The sequence below is a fragment of the Prosopis cineraria genome, unplaced genomic scaffold (assembly GCF_029017545.1).
Source record: "Prosopis cineraria cultivar Desert tree isolate PC_DT_omini unplaced genomic scaffold, ASM2901754v1 PC328, whole genome shotgun sequence".
Taxonomy (NCBI): Eukaryota; Viridiplantae; Streptophyta; class Magnoliopsida; order Fabales; family Fabaceae; genus Prosopis; species Prosopis cineraria.
The window spans coordinates 24,686-44,246 of NW_026555655.1; the positions used below are offsets into that span (position 1 = coordinate 24,686).

A 19,561-nucleotide genomic window follows, 5' to 3' on the forward strand; every position below is an offset into this window, starting at 1 on the left:
CTGTTAAAAAAATGTAAGACATTTTTTAAGGAGTTGAAAGTTAAAAAATGTAAGACATTTTTAATCTTTTAAAGTGTAATCATTGTTTTTTTTTCAAAAGTGTCCCTATTAATAATGACTTTATATTTATTATAAGACGTTTAATAGGAGTAAATATGAAAAAATAGGGTTAGTTGAAAAGTAAATAATTACTTTATTAGGGGTAAAATTCAATTAAAAATGCTTTACATTTTTTAACGGAGGGAATATATCTTTCTCTTTTATTAAAGTTATTTGAACTTGGATATATTGAATTATTTATTTACAAGAATAAAATTGTCAATATTAATATAATTTAAATTTCTATAACTAATCACACATATAAGTTAACTAATATATTTTACTTCTTAAAGTTTAACAAATTTAATATTATATACAATTTTATTAATAATTTAATTTTAAAAAATAATTTCCTTTATAATAATTTATATAGTTAAAATTAATTCTGACTAAATCATCTAAGTATCTTAAATTTTGTTAAAATTAATTTAAAAAAGCAATATTAAAACAGATAGCATGCTAACATAATTAATTATAATCAAAATTAATCATATTAATAAATTATTTTTAAAATCAATTATATCCAACTAAAACTCAAATAAGGTTTTAAATTGTTACATATATAAAGGTAAAGATTCAAACCCTCAAATATTTGGTTAAATAACAAAAGACTCCAGCGCTCAGCCACTCATGCCAACTTGAGTTGGTAATAGTAATTTACATTTTATGACAGATGCAATGGTAGAAAAAGTGATCACCTTACAATTGGACCTTACATGACTAATGGTTGGTTAGAACCCCTTCCATAAAAATTATATCCTACAATCCATTGTAACAGACATTTTTGTTTCAATGACTTGAATATGCCGATCCCAACCCAAACCCTGCCTTCAGAAATCTCTCTCCCTCCCCAAAAATAAAAAGCCAAGGCAAAACAAACTATAATTCAATCGTCAAAATCTCCAGCATTCTCCAACAAATAGTTGGCTGCCAACTGTTCATCCCGGTCACATGCCAAAAATGCTTCTATAACTGAGGCTCTATCAAATCCCATAGCCTCAAGCTACAAAATCAATCAGAACATGTGAAGATTAAAGGGGTGTTTAGGCAAGTAAATGGAAAAGAAAAGAGAAAGCATCAGACTTGATAAAATGCAGACATACCCTTCCAATTGCTTCCTGCTCAGCTGGCGTCACATTGATGGAATGAGGCATGTCTAGCTCAGGCTGGTCAAAGATGTCCCTAATAGAAAGAAGAGGGTTACATTTTTCAAATTTAACAGTTCAGAAACACATAAAAATATGAGAAGAGGATGAAGTCTTGAGTTTCAATATTTATCCTGCTAGATCCGGGATTGCATATCCAGCTGACATTTGGAAACTGGAAACATTACTTTCATGTTAAGTACACAGCAGAGACTTCGACAACGGAAACATGACGATGCAGTCAAGAGTGGGCTATAAAGTTAACCACAGCATACTCCCTCCGGTCCTTAATATGAGGAAAATTTTGAAAGCTTTTTTTTTTTTTTTGTCTTTAATACAAGGCAACATTAGAATAATTAATTTTTTTCAATTTTTTAATTTTACCTCTTGTTTATTTATTATTGTTTGAATTCATAGACAACAATTTATTATGGTTATTCATTACAAGAAAGGGAAAAATTGGAAAGTTATGTATTTTTTTTTTTAACAATTTCAAGGATAGGAATATAATTTCTTAACAGGCGTGAAGTTGGTTAAATTTGCCTTATATTGAGGACTAGAGAGAGTATACTATATGGCAACAAAGTAACCAACAGACTCACCCTTCAGAACCTTCAACTGGTTCGTTAATTAATTGGAGAAACTCAGCATTATGTTCTTCAATCATTCTTAAAAGATTGGGATTCTGCTTTCCTAGCTCCTGAAGCACAGGCTGCAGTAGAAAGTGTCTTGATCAGTTCAAAATGACAAAAAGCAAAAAAATCATATAAATAATCGAGAAAACAAAAACCTGTAGTATTTGCGGATTGGAATGCACCATCGACCGCAATGCTTGAAACTGAAAAACAGAAAAAGAACCAAATGCTTAATAACTATCGAAACAAATCAAAAAGTTCAATAGGAATGTCAAATTATAGGCTGATTTTTTGTAAAACTCATCATCTACCAAGCTTATCAGTGTAGCAAATATCATAATTTATTCCTCAGCATCTCCAACCTTCACAAAACAGTAACTGACAGGAGAACACTTGGCCAAATAATCACTTCTTTTCTCTTACAATTTCTCCTTCCATAGGGAATCAAATAATATACACCACATTGGATTTATTTTAACTTTCCAGATCTTCCTTCCATTCATTTGTTCTTTCCAACATTGCATATAATAGATGATGGACGAGAGGAAGCCTGTTGCCAAAAGTACACGCAACGCATTGTCTACACCAAAAGATTTGTCATTTGCAGTACTTCAGAAAATTCAGAAGAGAATATTCAATATGAAAAAACGATCCTCGTGTCAAGTATTGCGTGTACAAAGTTCCACACATCTTTAACTTTCTTACAAGACACAAGCAGAACAAAATGATTTCTAGCATTAGGAAAACTACTATTGATCTATCTATGTGGCGAAAGTATTGTTAACAAACAGCAAAGCCCACCTGGGGATTGTCTCTAAGGAAGTCAAGAGATCCGAGTCCAGCGTCAGCTCCAAGTGCCTCCTGAATGTATTTCAGGTCAACATGAAGCACAAACATTGGCAGCAAAATATGCAAACAACCAGGTATAAAGATTTTTTATTGTCTATTCTAAATTTATAGTTTTACCTGAGGAAACATGTTTAAGGGAGATGAGTTCGGTGCTCCAGGAACAGCTCTGGCAGTAGCCTCACTCGCTTCGGTTGTTTGAGTCGCTGGAAACTGAGCAACTGGTTCAGCAACTGCTGTTGCCTCAGGAATTCCCTGCAGAGAGAAGTTGTTTAAATCCATAAGACACTAAACAAAATAAGGACTTAAAGGACGTACAACAGATTAATCATACAGAGTACAAGTAATCTACAGCACGCTCTGGGTTACTAAAAGCTGCCCGAAGAGCACGACTAACTGTCTCTCTGTCCCAGTTGCCACCACCCATGTCCATAATTTGTTGAATAGTCTGTTCAAGATTAGTACCAGCAACTAAATTTGAAGCAGCCTCACCATAAGTATCTGTAGGTACACTGCAAAAATGACAAAGAACCATTTTCCAGCATACATGAAAAACTCTAGTGCACAAAATTCTGAACCAAAGCAGTAACGCACCAACAAAATTATGGACTGAAACAATGAACAGCATGCATTAGAGTGTGTGTGTGTGTGTGTTTTAGATATCTTTTGAGCATGTAGAGATCTTGGCTGCACCCCTCCCTCAGATTGCTTAAATATATATGAGTATTTTTCAATAGTAATATGCTTTTTTGATATATTACTGTACAATCAGTCAATTTTGGAATAATTAACAAAAAGATTATATATCTAGAATTGGAACTGAAAAAATTTTCATTTACTGTAAAGTTAATGTTTAATCAGAATAGATTGGCATGTAAATCCAAAATTAGAACAACTAATTGTACGCATGATGCATGTCCAAATTGGTGTCAACACAAAGGCAGACAACAAATGCTACCCAACACAAAAGCTGAAGTGGGACAGAGTTTATCAATTCAGCCACTGCGCATAAACACTAGACTATGAATTAACACCACATCAACTTCAGCTGTAGAAACGTCCATTGTTTAATGTTTAGCAACCTACAAATTACATATCAAGATTTGTTGAACAGAAAACTCAAGATCAAAGCAGCTTCATTTAAACACGCACACACATTGGCTACTAATGTGCAGACTCCAGCTAAGTTATCATTGTTTGAAAACAGGTGTGCAAGAAAAAATAATAATAATAAATAAGCTGTTTGATGCCATTTTACATTTAATTGGAAAAATTTAGGAATAACTGTCTCCATAAAAAAGAAATTTGAAGTTGATTTTTGTTAACATCAAATAAAAGATGGGGAAAGGCAAGTGCTTTTTTCTGCTGACAGAAAAAAGTAAAATGAAATACTAAAGCCATGGTCAAAATTTGATAAACATCACCATACATTTTCAAATTGCAATAACATAATTGTTTCTATAGGAACAACTTATACTTTGTTAACGTGGCATGTGCTGCTGAGGTTCTGTTGTTTGCGGCCCTGCAAAACCAAATAAAAAGAATAAGTACGAAATTCCATCTAATAAATAAATAAAATTAAATAACTAAATCAAAGAATCTCAAGTAAACTCACTGAGTTTGTTCTGGTGGATTGGGTACTGGACTGGAATTTGACGCAGACACAGTTGCAGTTGTATTACTAGCAGGCTGTCACACGTGTTCATAAATCACTCAACAAATAGAGGGGGAAATAAAAGAGAAACTTAAGCACCGAAAAAAAGATAACACGAGCGAAGAGAAGACCTGAGTGGATGAAGCCCCAGCTGAACTGAAGGTTTTATTCTACAAATACACAAGTAAAAGGCCATGTTATGGTAAATTAAGTTTAAGGAAAAAAGAAAAAAACCAATTAAAAAAAAGGCTAGAGCATAATGTGAGAAGTGAGAAAAGATATGAATTTATCAATTCGTCAAATTTAAATAACACGACATTATATAAAATACATCACAAGATTTAATGCTTTCAGAACTCATCAAGATAAAATCATGGAAACAGCAATGTGCAGAAAGAGTCAAAGCAAAAATTTCAGTCAGTAGTGCATGAGCTATCCTTGTCATTCATCAAATGATAAAGCACAGGTTACTGCATCTTTAAAATGTTTATAGTAAAATTTCTCTTATTTTCCTTTTTTTTCAAAAAAAAATCCAGTCAAATAATCCATGACTAAGCTACAACGTAGATGACTTCATATAATTCTAATACAATTCAAACAATACGGAACCAAAAATTAGCACGTTATCGCGGAGCTAAGGTTGAACAGCACAACCTAGAATAATTACTGCTGCTGTTTAAAAATAAAAGCTCAAATACAAATAGGTGCAGTTGAATAGATAAGAAAGATGGGTGCACTAGTTATATATAAAAAATCAAACATCCTTCATTATAAAAATAAAAAAATCAGCACCGCCATACCCAAATCATTAATGTACAGAATCATGAACGAGAAATGTGAACAGAATCAGTTAAATAAAACCGCCATTAATTAGGAAGTTGGATTGGATCCATAGAGAGACAGTCACTAGTTTTTCATTTATATTTATTTTTCCTCTTATCATATTCAGATATCACTTTAACTAGATTTTACACCTGTGCATGGCACGGAAATATATTGAAGGTAATAGAGAGAAATTGAGGTTATAATGAGTTTAATTTTTTAAAAAATTATTATTTTGTTTGAATTAAAATTCTAAAAAAATTCAATGGATTGCATACCTATTTTTTTGCAATTAATGTAAATTAAATTTTTAATTCTATCATATGTTCCACACATGCTATTATGACTATAGGTTTTAAATTCTTCAACTATTTTTTTAGCATGGATCTTTGGCCTCCTTTATTTAATGTAAATTCTACATGTTTTTTATTATATGAAAAATAAAAAAATAAACCGCATATGGTAACCCAAATGACACAAAAAAATATTAACAATAATATAAGGATTAATTGGCAGGAGGCCACACCGCCACATTAATCCCTGCTGGGCCCACGCAGAAATGGTTTAAGTACTTGTGCTCTAATCACTGTAGAACTACAGTGAAATCCTGACGGTAATTACAAAGGATGAGGATTTGGTGTGCTCAAACTTCAAAGTCACTGATGCATATGAGTAAAAATAGGCATCTGCTGACTGTAGGAGAAGTCAATGCAAAATTTACGAATCACTGAGTGGGGAATATTTGGACAAACAAAATTGATTCATCCAACTATCGCCCCAAAAAGAAGCTTTCCTGTGATTCTGTTGAGATACCCAATTTCACATTAAGTAGGATGGAATGCTTCACAAGATATTTAAGTAGATTGATTCTTCCATCTTAATTAATTAGTAAGTTAATTCTCCTATCTTAATTAACTTTTGAGATAGAGTTTCTCATTCTATTTCGGTAACCATCAGCTATCATGATATCACAATGTTGTTTGTTCATCACAAGTTTCATTCCCAAAATAAAACTGGTATCAGAAAGGAAATAAATTGATCCATTTAAACCAAATGCAAAGTACAAAAACCACTTAAGATTTCAATATTGTCCAGCAAAAAACTCATGAAAAAGGAAAGATACCTTGCCAAGCATTACAACAATAAATCCATCTTCAGAGACATTGTTCTCTGCTACTGTAGACTCATCTTTCAACACCTTGCCATTGTGAATCAGCAATTGCTGCCCACATGGATAATTATCTTTTCCTTGTACATCTTCAATGTTCTTCTTAACTGCCATGACCTTCGGTGACCAAAGAAGTGAAATTTCTTATACCATAGACTAAGTTTTATATTGTACCATCTCCAATAATAAGCCACCACACAAAGACTGGTGTTATCCAAACTTTTGTTTAGTTGAACTATAAATAATAAATAATAAAATTAAATGATGACGAATTCAAGCTGAAATAGGCAAGGGAACAGAAATTAACAGAAACTCGTACTTCGCAAAACTATTTGACATATTTCAGCGCCAACAAGGTTGCAGAATCACTTAACACACAACATTATTGAAATAATCCAATGCAAAAATGGGAAATTGATGCATATAATGCAAATGAAAGCTGAGTTAAAGTAAAGACAAGTTAGAATTTAGATTTTTTTTTTCCCTTTTAAACAGTTCCAACTTCGAAGGACAAAATCAAATAAAAAAATTTATTAGATGCCAAGTGCCCAAGCAACAAAAATAGAGGTAAGGCTACTGATTTGAAATACTCAAGCTCAACAAATTCGCTTTCAGAAATTTACAAATAAGTCAATTGAATTAAAAAAAATGGAATAAACCATAGATGAAAGCTCTGTTCATTGTTCCTTCCTCAGAAATGTCAGCAAAAAGGAAACACAGAAAAAGTGGTAAACGGGAATGAGAATACGGACAGTGTCGGAGGGATGGACCCTGATTTCAAAATTCCTTCCTTTCAAAGTCTTCACCGTTAGCTTCATGTCGGCAAGTTATGAGAATGACGTCGGCAACAGCAGAAATTGGACTTAACTACAGGGGCAACCCTAGATACTACTAGCAGCTTCGCTTGTTGATGCAGAGAATGAAGGAATGACACATTATTGCTGCTCTTCTTTTTCTGTTTTTTTTTTATCCTCCAAAAACATATTTGGCTATATATAGCATTATTGCAAGCACCTGAAAATCGTGCAAACTTCCCTTCCCCTTCACATATAAAAAATCCTGAGATTCAAAGTGTGGACCAGCGTTTGATAATGATTTTTGATTTGTTTGTTTGATTGATCGCCGAACTGAAATTCCAAATCAACCAACAGCATTTTTTGGCCAAAACAAAAATGGTTCACATATAATATAATATATATGCAAGATATAATATTGAATTTAAAATTTTGAATATAATCAATTCCACCTCTATCTTCCACCCTGTCCAATTCATTTTCTGAACGAAAATTCGAAAACACTGAATGGTTCTTTCTTGCTTATGTTCTTTTTTTTATTATTTTTTTTATATGATGAATTTATGATATTATTGATTTCATCATTTAATTTTTAATCAATATATATTTTTTCATTTTTATTTTTTAATTATGTTTTCAATTAGATTGGACTTATGCATATATTGATTTCAATTTTGTTAATGTATTGTAGTTGATAAATTTTCTTGCTTATTTTGTATTTTAGTTGGTAAATCAAGACGTACATATATAACATTTAATAATCCTATGACTTATACGAAAACTTTAATGTTGTGTTTAGCTCATGAGAAAAAATAAAAAAGAGAGAAAATTAAAAAGAAAAGTAGATGGATACAATTTTTTTCCTACTATGCTTGGCCAAACAAGAGAAAATAAGGAGGAGAGAAAAATTATTAATCTTAAATTTTTAATAATAACCTTATTATTTATAAAAATATTGATATATAATAAAATTTAATATTTTAACATATTATGCATATAATAATTTCGATTATATATTGTTGATTGAATAAAAACATAATTATAAATTATTTTGTGTTAAAGTCTAACTTTATCCTTATACTATTTTTCTAACAATGTTGGACACCATGTATTTTTAAGTGTGGCAAATTTCTTTGAACTATTTTTTAATGGAGTAAAAATTCTCTTCTATCAACTGGCTATTTATCTTTTTTGTGATATGGCAAGACATGGGCCTAAGAAAAATTTTGATTTGGCTTCCTTACCTAGAAAAACACTTCAACTTTAGCCACATAGGTTCATCCCCTTGACCATCTTGCTCCCCCCTTTCCCTTGCTTGTGTCTTCACTCTTCTTCCATCCAAAACCCAAAACAACCAAAACCCAAATCTCAATTTTCTTCATTCCATGGTTCGGGCCTTGATTATTCTCCATCATTCAAAATCCAAACCTCATCTTGTTATGCAGTAACTACTAAGGTTTTGGGATCGATGAGGAAGAAGCATGGAACATATAAGTAATGGGTTGAAAGATTTCACCAATCTAATCACAATTAACTCCAAAATTCAAGGTAATTAAGGGATTAACCTAAGAAAGATTACCAAGTTTGTAATTTAAGAAAATGGGATCCCAAGTTTTCATAGTTTAAAATCAATCAAAATTATTTATTAAATTGTTAATCAAAGTAAAATAATGTTACGGAAGCATAGGATACTTCAGAAGAATGAAAATGAGTCAAACCAGTTTGAAAAACATTAAAAGTTGAAAAACAAAGCAGTGTGTTGTGGCTCATGATAATGCAGCGATGCTCTTGACTCAATGTGCCCCAATTCTCCATTCGACGTCTAAATGGAATGATTTAGGTGTCTACGGAAGGCTTATATCATAAGCTAGCTAATGGCATGAGTTTCACTTCTAAATCAAGTCACACTAAGAAGTTGGATACCCAAATACATTTTCACAACTTTCTTAACAAAAGGGTACCAAAACCTTATACAAGTGCCAAAAGTCATTCCTAACACCCTGACCATATTCATTGGACCTAGGACTAACAGTATAATAAACCACATGCACATATACACCACTATATCACATTTTCATCCTTTAACTCCCTTTAATACCAAAAACAGAAAGGGGAGATTTTATCATTGTATTTCCTCAAAAATCATCCATGGCATGTTTAAAACAAATATATTATATTTGCACTAGTATTTCGACTTATCAACATTTACAATTTATTATAAACAACATTTCAAGGCCCAAAGTACATTCCAAATATCATAAATAACCATGTAGTGTAAGTATAAATAAAATACATTCTAATTAAAAATATTTAAATTATTACACAAAACAAATGAATTAAAGAGGTATTACAATAGGAATGCTCATATTCCTAAGTCTCTAGAGCATTTTTCCTTTTTGCACTAGAGCTAAAGCTTGTAAAATATTGAAAGAGAGGGGTGAGTCTAGCCACTCAGTAACCATGATACCCGTACCTTATGCAGTTGTATATTAATTAAATAGACATACATAAATAAATTTGATTTTCTCAAAATATATGTTCTATTATATGTAACATAAATAGTCATTTCTCGATTTAACTTATCTTCACAATTCTCATCTCAAATTATATGGCATATTGCCACAAGACACACAAACATGTGACAATAGCTCAATTTATTATTATGACTTGCCACAAACTTAAACAATCATGTGACACATCAGACAAACATATATGTATAATCAAACCATCCTTATACCCTCCTTATTTCTTATGATTGAAACCGTAGGCTATAGCATCAAACAAGGCTTAATCTATATAATTGGACTACCCAAACTTACCAATTGTGAAATGTAACCAGACAAAAAATTACAGGACTCATACATGATTTCCTTTACTCTCAAATCTTTGGTGGTGTTGTATACCTTAAACTAACATCCTTGATAAACTGGTAGAAATAACTAGGTTCTAATCTCTTGATAAATTATGGGACAAAGCTATACTCTCATGCATCGGAAGGCAATCATAAATACCATATGAATTTTATTCACTCCTCCTGCTAACTGATCATGTAAGTACGATGTTCACTCATTTCATAAATTCATTTATTCCATGTTAATATATTGGGCTTACGATAATACGCTACCCAAGTGAGCATCATTCTCCTTTTCACATTTCACATATATCTACCAATTTCAATCTCAATGCAATTATCTTTATCCCATTTCACTTAATCACAAATCAAAGTTCATCATACCAATCATTAACTATTCATTTCAATACCCTATTGTAACTTAAAATTCATTTCAAATTCACTTTCACGTCTTTAGTTCAAATCAAGCAAATATACTATCTTATGTCTCATAGCATGTATATACATTCACCAATCACAATTATACGTGCAAATAAACATATTTCACATTACAACATAATTAATAAGCAACTACCAAAAATAGGGTTCTCTAGTTACTTAAAACCTTTGAGAGATCAAAAGTTTACTCCTTAATAACTAACTTTCAAGCTTGATTCCCAAGCCAAATATGATACCCAGATGCTTAATCTATAATTAATCAATTCTAAACTCATCAACATTGTCAAAAACGCATTTCTACTCTCACATTTTTTTGCTTCTGAAATACTCAACACCCTTATTTATCACCTTTGGGCTTACTCATTGGGTTTATACCCTCTTTAGTTTTCAATATTATTAATGAGTTATTAAACCTCCATTAATGGCATTGCAACCCCTCTAACAATCCTCATTAATGCTATTTTGGATATTTATGGCATTTACCAACCAACAACCTTTAAAACTATTAATACTAAGTTTAAATACTCTAAATGACTTTTATTAACTTTATTTTAGTCAATGACTTCGGACCTATAACTTGTATGAACAAAAAATTATCTCCCATTATTAAATCTTAACAAAAAAAACCTTATAAAAATGGAAGAGAAAGAAAGATTAAGGTATATGACACTTACCTTAGGTGTTTTCTAGCACCAAAATACTTCCAAACCACCAATGTGGAAAACCCTAACAGAGCAAGAGTGAGCTCCTTCTTTTTCGCCTTCTAGTTTTTGTCTCAATCCACGATCAGTTTATAAAAAATGTTAGCCACAACACATGGTACAAAGGGGCCCTTCCTTCTTTGTTGTTATCTATGCACCATGGTTAATGTGTTGCATGCTGTGGCATATGACATAGAAACACTTCCTTCATGTTTTCTCATTCTTTCGATGCCCGGGTGAATCAACTTCACTTTAGACCCATAATTAGGTTTGAAATCACAACTAATTACACCTATTAAAACCCTCTGGCCATGCATCGCATCAATTCACTCAATTATCATAATTTAAACTTGCTTAATTTTTTAGTAATCTAAGGATTAAAATTTAGGATGTTATATCAGGCACAATCAATCAAACAAGGAGAGCCGTATACAACCTTCGAGCCTTCAATTTTTTATTTTTCAATTGAACTCGTGTAGTTAGAGATTCTTTAAGCCTTCCCTTTATCGTTGCAAAATGCAATGTGAAGATTAGAGACATAAAGCATTCCTGAAACCGAACTTGTTGAGGTAAAGATGTGACAATCAAAGGTCTTAAGCTTCTTATTGGGATATGTTGTGAAATTTTGTTTGTAGAGAGACTCAAATTCGGCACCACTAATGGCTTTTGCAGTCAGATTCATCTTCCCCTAAGCCACCAAAGACACTGTGAAGGTCTTCTTTATCGTAGGTGAGATTGTTGATTCTAATCTAAATCTACTCTAGCTTGATATTTCCTAGCAACCCATATTTTTGAAGCCGTGACAACTCCAACACGATTTTATTCTTATTTATATTTATGTCGAATCAGTTGCTAATTGCTATTGTGATTTCTAAGTTTCTAGATTTGTTAATGAGTTGATTTTTCCAAGATTGACTTTCTTGTCTAATTTCTAGGTTAGTAGTTGATTTTCTTATCTAGTTTCCATAAATGTGTTCACTCCAAATGATCTGAAAATAGTCAAGAAAATGACAATTTATTCTGTGTTGGAGGGATTGAGCATATAAGGAGGACATTTTTGCTCCTCCAAAAATTAGTTCATAATGGGAGATTTCACAGTGATGTTTCAACTATGCCCAAGATCTAATGTAGCCACCACTACAACTAAAGGGAAGAAGAAGTAGTGGCGGAGGGAGGGAAGACCAACAGGGGCCGTGGCCCCCCCAATTTTTTTAATTTTTTTTATATTATATAGGTATTACAAACTTTCGGCTCCCTAAAATTTATGAAAACTTTATAGTATATATTTTTTTTTTAATATTGGCCCCCTCTTATTCTTAAATCCTGCCTTCACCCCTGAGAAAAAGAATGAAGAAGATGATGAGATATTCCTTCTGATTTACATGCCTTTGATGTCATAACAAGGAGAACCACATGGCTAGTCAAAAGGAGGCTCTAACTATGTCAAGTTAGCTTTTCCTAGTCCCATGCAATGACAAGTCACTATATAATGGGAAAATAAATGGCCAATTGATAGAAAGGGATTTTTATTCTCTTAAAAAATAGTTCAGAAAAAAAATTATCTCATTAAAGAGTACATGATGTCCAGCATTCTTGAAAAAAAAGTATAGGGATAAAATTCAATATTAACCCAATGATCAATTATTTTATCCAATACTAACAAAAAATTATTTTATCCAATTTATAATTTTGGTTATTAAATTATTAAATGTATATAATAATATTAAAATTTTTAAACTATAAGGAATTTAACTAAACATTTAGAATTAACATTTGTCTAATTAATCTAAAAATTAAATATATTGCTTGTTTAACAAAAGTCCATGATTAAAATGTAATACTACAAATGTAAAATTTGAAAATTGGTGGGTAAATTTAAAAATAAAATTTTCTATTTAAAATATTTATGTTTGGAGAGAAAAGTTGGAAGTAAAAACATGTGGATTTTATATCTCACTTTTCTCTTCCCTCCACTTTTCTCTCCATAACCAGATAGGGTAAAATGCTATTTCCCTCACTTTTCTCTCCTACTCCCCTTTACTTTTCTCTCAAGCCAAGCATAACATAAAGCTTATTATGTAAGCCTATTAAAAGATCTAACTTTAAGGAGGCTTTTAAACATACTTTTAAAATTAGTCAGGGTTTAAATAGGCTCAAACTTCGTTAAAAAAGCCTTATATAAACTTTAGGTTAGGCTCATGCTTCAGATCTACCAGACAAGTCTATTTTGTTAAAATCTAGCTCGGCCCAACATATTTCTAACTTTGAATGGGAAGATTCTATTCTTGTAAGATTATTGTGAATATTTATATAAGATTTTTGGGGTGTTATATTGGTATGGTTATGACATAGCCACGTTTATCATCGTCCGTGGATATTGGTATGTTTCTAGAAATTATGACAATCCATGAGATATTAAAGCAGATGAATTCATTGTTCGAGATTAAGAGTAGTGGTTTTTGGTTAAGTTACCCTTTAAGATTTGGAGAGCTTGAGCTAGTTCAATTATATAGATTGGTCTTATTTCAATTAATTACCCATGAATTTAGGTAGAGAAAATAGGTAGATAACACAGTTTATTTTTAGTTACTGAGATAATACTTCACTCCAGTGATTTAATAATTTAGAGGGAAAGACTAGGATAGGAGGAACAAGAGAAGGATCCGGAGGCTGATAACTAATTATTTGTAACCTAGACAACCTCTATTTATTTTGTGTTGTAGAATGTTAAGATATTGTCGATTAGGATCTCATTAAATACTTGGAACTATATTTTGGCATATTTCTAACTATGATGGGAAAATGACCCCATAACACTTGTTATAGGTTAGAAATACTTATGCAAGCGTATGTGTTTGGACCCAAAAAAAGCGATGGACCAGACAAGTTATTAAGAGGCCCAAAAACAGTAAATGTGAACAAAATCCAGTCCAATAAATCCTTAAAGGGCAAGACCTTAGCAAGTTTAGTAAAACACTCACCAAGCCGGGATTGCATCCAACAAAACTTGCCTTATGTATTAAAAAAAAAAAACAGGGCAAATACTCTTTTTTTTTTTGCCAGAAAAAAAAAAAGAATACTCTAAAGAAATCAAGCACCTAAATTTGTTCCTCTAAAGTCTAAACCTCAAATTTATAACCGGTCTATTGTCTTATTCACAATTGACGGAAAACATTTTCATACTACTCTTGACCTTTTTTCAATGCACTGAACAGTAAGATATCTGTATGACATTATTTTTAACCAAAAAAAATAAAAAATCTGTGTCCAAAATATTATTTGTTGACACTTTTTATCGTTTAGCTGGTTATTTGTTGAAGTTGATACATGATACCCATTATCATCGATAAAATATCCATATCAATTGGACAATTAAAAAAAAAAAAATTCACATCATTCAACTCTTAATTAATAATGTCACTAATGAGCCATAGCAGAGCTAGTTAGAGACTATACTAGCTTAGCCAAAGGTCTTCAAATTCTAGATACAGTTTTTATAAATATTCGTTTGAAGAGCTTGTCGCCACTGGGATATAACTCAATTTGATCAAGATTAGTACAGACCCAAAAGAATTTGAATACTGGTGCACTCGAGGGAACAAATACTGAATGTCGTTGAGGGCCAAAATTTGATCACCATTCTTACACAAGCTTTTTACATGTATGCAATATTCTAATTCAGTAGTTCAAGCGACAGGCTTTAAATTTGTCAAAACAAAATGTGGAACGTTCATGATTTTCATTTTCAACCAAAAAAAAAATGAATGTACAAGAAAGTTAAAGAATATTAGAGCATGATATTAAACTAGGATATTAAGGGCCTGTTTGTTTTCTGTTTTTAAAAATTATTTTTTATTTTTAAAAATAAAAAAAGTTAAAAACTTGTTTAGATAAGTATTTTTCATTTAATTGTTTTTAAAACTGTTTTCATTTTTTGTTTTAAAAAAACTGAAACAACTTCAAGTTTTTTTCACTTTATTTTCCTTATTTTTAAAATACACTACATTTGATTATTAAAAATTATAGTTGCCTTGATAAATTTTTATTATTAATTACTACTATTAACTGTTTATAATCATCACTATTAGTTTATTTTTTAATTCTAAAACTGTTTTTTAATTGATATAACCAAACAGATTTTTATTTTATTTTTTTTAAAAAACAATTTTAAAAACTGTATTATAAAATAGTTTTTGAAAACAAAAAATGAGAACAAAAACAAAACAAGTCCTAAAGGTTTGTTTGGTTTTTATTTTCAAAAACAGTTTTTTGTTTTAAAAAAAATTTATTTTAAAGAAACCTCATTTAGGGTCTGTTTGTTTTCAGTTTTTTAAAACTAATTTTTGTTTTTGAAAATAGAAAAACTTAAAAATTTATTTGGATAGGTATTTTTGATTTAATTGTTTTTAATTTTCTTAAAACAAAACATAGAAAACAACCTTTTCCATTTTATTTTTTTAAATTACAGTTATCTTAACCAATATCTATTATAAATCACCACCATTAACTACCTATAATAATAACTATCATTCTATTTTTTTAAAAAAATTAATACAACCAAACAGTTTTTCATTTTACTTTATTTTTAAAAATAATTTTAAAAATTATATTACAAAACGGTTTTTAAAAATAAAAAATGAGAATAGAAACCAAACGGACCCTTAAATAATTATTTTGTATTTAATTGTTTTTAAAAAATGTTCTCATTTTTTGTCTTTAAAAACAAAAAAAAAATACATTTTAAAGCTATTTTTGTTTTATTTTTATTTTTAAAATACATTACACTGAATTGTTGTCGAAAACTGTAGTCATCTTGTTATAAACTACAATCATTAGCCAGCCCGACCATTACTATTGATTGATTTTTAAATTAACACAACCAAACAATTTTTTTATATTTTATTTTGAAAAACAGTTTTACAAACCATATTACAAAACAATTTTCAAAAACAAAATAAAAAAAAGATGTCCTTAGAGTATATTTGTTTTATGTTCCCATTTTTTATTTTTAAAAACTATTTTATAATATAGTTTTTAAAATTATTTAAAAAAAATGAAAATTTATGTTAATTTAAAAATAATTTTACAATTAAAAATATATTAATAATGATAGTTATATACAGTTAATTAATAGTAGTAATTTATGATAAAAATTTATCAAGATAACTATAATTTTTCAATAATAAAATACAGTCTATTTTAAAAATAAGAAAAATAAAATGAAAATAACTTACAGTTGTTTTTACATTTTGAAAGAAAATAGTTTTAAAAATAATTAAATCAAAAAAATTTATCCAAATAAATTTTTAAAATTTTTCTTCTTTGAAAAACAAAAAAATTTTTAAAAATAGAAAATAAAAAGGTCCTAAATATCAGTCAAGCTCCTATTAATGGAGATTAACTTCTATCATCTGTTATGCATTAACCATCAACCCACATGATAAATTCTTGGTTGAAAGCCCCAAATGAAATTAGCAAGATAGTAAAAATGGCTAAAAAATAAGTGGAAAAAGGTCTTAACTTGCCCAGTGGATTAACGATCATTTTCTATTCATGATTATTGACTGGATAATCAGGAACTTGATTATTAACTACCAAAGTCTCGTCGTCGTCATCATCTAGGAGGACCCCATAAGTTCAGGTATATTAGATCAAGAAAAATAAAAAATAAAAAAAGTCAGTCTTAATGCAGCATGATATCAAGCTCATCTCAGCTGAAGCTTCACAGTCTCTCCAATGCCTATAAAGCATCAATATTTTCCAAATTGTTTAAAGCAGACCTTGTAGAATAAAAGAGATAATATGCCTTAAGTTTAAATCATATTCTAATTATTAGAATTTTAGAATTATAAATAATTGCTAAGGGCCATATCCATACCTACAGTATGTTTATGCCAAATTGAATCAAAAAACCTAAAGAAAGGTGATCATTTCCCATCACATATGGCAAATGAGATGTGAAATATCAATTATATACTCATAATTATTACTTAAAAACAACTATTTCCTCTCATTATTAAGTTTTATCTGAGGATATATGTGACATTTCACATCTGAACAAATTTAAAGAGATCACTTTTCTTTCATTTTATTCCCTTTTCCATTTCACCATCCAAATGAGCCCCTAATGAGCCATGAGATAGGCTTAAATGCTTAATAATGAAACTTTTGATAATCTCATCATCAAATGGGCTTAAAATACAATATATGCTTGGTCAAACAAACAAACAAGGCTCTCTCTCTCTCTCTCTCTCTCCCCTTTTTTTTTAAAAAAAACAATAGTTTCCTTCGTAATTTGTAATTAAAGCTTCTAAATATAGATATATATATATATCTCACCCAATTGTTGCCCCAGGCAGCTCAATTGAATACTTTTGTTCAGTGATGTACATGATTGGTGCATCAGGAATTTGCACCAAAACCAAGTTTAAGGGCCAATTTCAATAATAGGAGGTAGAATAACAATTCTTCACTTTAACTTGCGAATCCTTCGCTTCAAGTCTCGATCACATGTTGCAACAATGGAACGCCTAAACTGCATCCAACAAAATGCTTTGTGGTGAATAGGATAAAAAGAAAGAACAATAATTAAGCGAGCAGAAAATACATATGCTCCTTCAGACTTTAATAAAAATAGACACTTGAATCCATTTAAATCGAGGGCAATTCGAATTAGTAGTGCTGAGTTCATAAATAAAAAACAACACACCAAAAGATAGGATGAAACAAATATTACAAAATAACAAAAAATGACCTCAAAATTATAAAAAAAATTAAAAAAAATTACAATAAAAAATCTAAAAAGTTACAGGAAAGGATCAAAAAAATTATAGTAGTCTTTTTTGTAATTTTTGAAACCCTTTTATGTTATTTTCTGATCAACTCAGTGTTGTTAAAGGCGAGGCACAAGACAAGCTCATCCCCTGAGGGCACCTTTTGCGCCTTGCATGATCAAAAGGTGCTTGCCTAAGGGCGCCTGGTTACAAAACATAAGGCTGAGGACAATCGAGTAGTGGGTATTGAAAAATAGATGAAGATGACTGACGTGGACTGGAGGTATTGAGGAAGAGAAGATCAGAATGATGCCGACTGGGTATGGTAGACGAGAGGACGAGGACGACTGACTAGGTATTAAGAAGAAAAGACGAGGATGACGCACTGCTATAGCGACTAAGTGTACAGTGTGTGTGTGTATATGATATAAAAAATAAACAAACATGGAAACTTTCATGCTATAAAATAGGGAGAATGATATAGAAGTGCCAAAAAGATTAATTAATTTAAATTAGATTTTAAGTGTCAATTTTTAAAAATTTACAACTCAATCTCTCAATTTTATAATTCCGTTGTGATGAATTTGTAACTTTTATTTTAAATTTTAATAGAAAAAATAATTTTTTTATTCTTCAATCATGTTAAAATTTAAAAACAAATTACAAATTCATCACAATGCAATTGTAAAATTAAGAAATTGAGTTGCAACTTTTTGAAATTTAGCACTTGGGGCCTAAGTTGAATTAATTAATCCTTTGAGGACCTCTTTGTCATTTTTCCTATAAAATAAAAAAAAATATAACTTTGAATTCCTGTATTTTACTCGTGTTTTGCTATTAGTTTTTAAATTTTTTTTAGTATTTTAGGTCTTTGCACTTTTATTTTTTAATGTTTTAAGTCCTTTCAAGATTCCCTATATTTTATTCATAAAGGGACCTAAAATATTAAAAAATAAAAGCATAGAAACATAAATCATCGAAAAATGTGCAGAAATTAATAGTAAAATATGAGTAAAGTGCAAGGATCTAAAATTATATTTTCTCTATAAAATATAAAAACTTATATGATATAATAAATAGGAAAGTTTATTACAAGCATTTATCTTTGTTTGGAATTTTAAATATGATTGAGAAACTATTGTTACCAAAAGGGCAATTTTTAAGAGTGTTTATTACATTATGCATTTTTACATGGTTACATCCAACTTCACTCAAGCACTTGCCTTTTTGACACCTTGTGCTTAAGGCATTTTATAGGCTTTGCACCTTGACTGTGCCTTTTCCTTTTAATCACATTGAAATAATTAATAATTAAAGTTAACTTTCTTTAATTATAAAAGTCAAATTACACTATTTTTAAAAGTTAAAAAAAATATTATACCAAAAATAAATTTAAAATCTCAAATGCTTATAGATCTCTAATTTAAGAGTCAATTTTTACCACTTGGTTCAATTTTGCATTTCAATGATAGAGATGGATACCGGTTAACCAATAAAATACAGCACAAGCAATCAAGACTTCCGAAACATGTCAAATAATAATAGGAAAACAATTGCCACCCAGCCAGTATCTACCCTTGGAACCTACCACTTTCGTAGAAACCCTTAATGCATGGAATAAATATAGTATAGAGA

At 30.2% G+C, this 19,561-nt stretch overlaps 1 protein-coding gene across 2 annotated transcripts; it reads right to left on the bottom strand.

Annotated features, from left to right (window-relative positions):
• Positions 1–690: 690 nt before the first annotated feature.
• LOC129296416 (ubiquitin receptor RAD23b-like) lies at positions 691–7,449 on the bottom strand. Of its 2 annotated transcripts, none has more exons than XM_054935024.1 (12): positions 7,122–7,449; positions 6,325–6,486; positions 4,511–4,549; positions 4,341–4,414; positions 4,203–4,247; positions 3,078–3,237; positions 2,846–2,980; positions 2,681–2,740; positions 2,035–2,082; positions 1,847–1,956; positions 1,203–1,281; positions 691–1,102 (listed from the first exon to the last, which is right to left on the bottom strand). In XM_054935024.1, exons 1-12 carry the CDS (start codon positions 7,185–7,187, stop codon positions 986–988), a joined length of 1,095 nt encoding a protein of 364 aa, XP_054790999.1. In that variant the 5' UTR covers positions 7,188–7,449; the 3' UTR covers positions 691–985. The 2 variants fall into 2 exon arrangements, with proteins under 2 accessions (XP_054790999.1, XP_054790998.1); XM_054935023.1 differs by having other exon boundaries at positions 3,060–3,237; positions 7,122–7,448.
• Positions 7,450–19,561: the final 12,112 nt, after the last annotated feature.

Bases quoted from the DNA above. Each gene is read 5' to 3' on its own strand.
- LOC129296416 (XM_054935023.1), bottom strand. From the start codon at position 7,187: ATGAAGCTAACGGTGAAGACTTTGAAAGGAAGGAATTTTGAAATCAGG. The intron at 4,415-4,510 runs GTCTTCTCTTCG...CACGTGTGACAG, and splicing joins CTGGGGCTTCATCCACTCAG to CCTGCTAGTAATACAACTGC. The intron at 2,741-2,845 runs GTAAAACTATAA...AAATACATTCAG, and splicing joins CCTTAAACATGTTTCCTCAG to GAGGCACTTGGAGCTGACGC.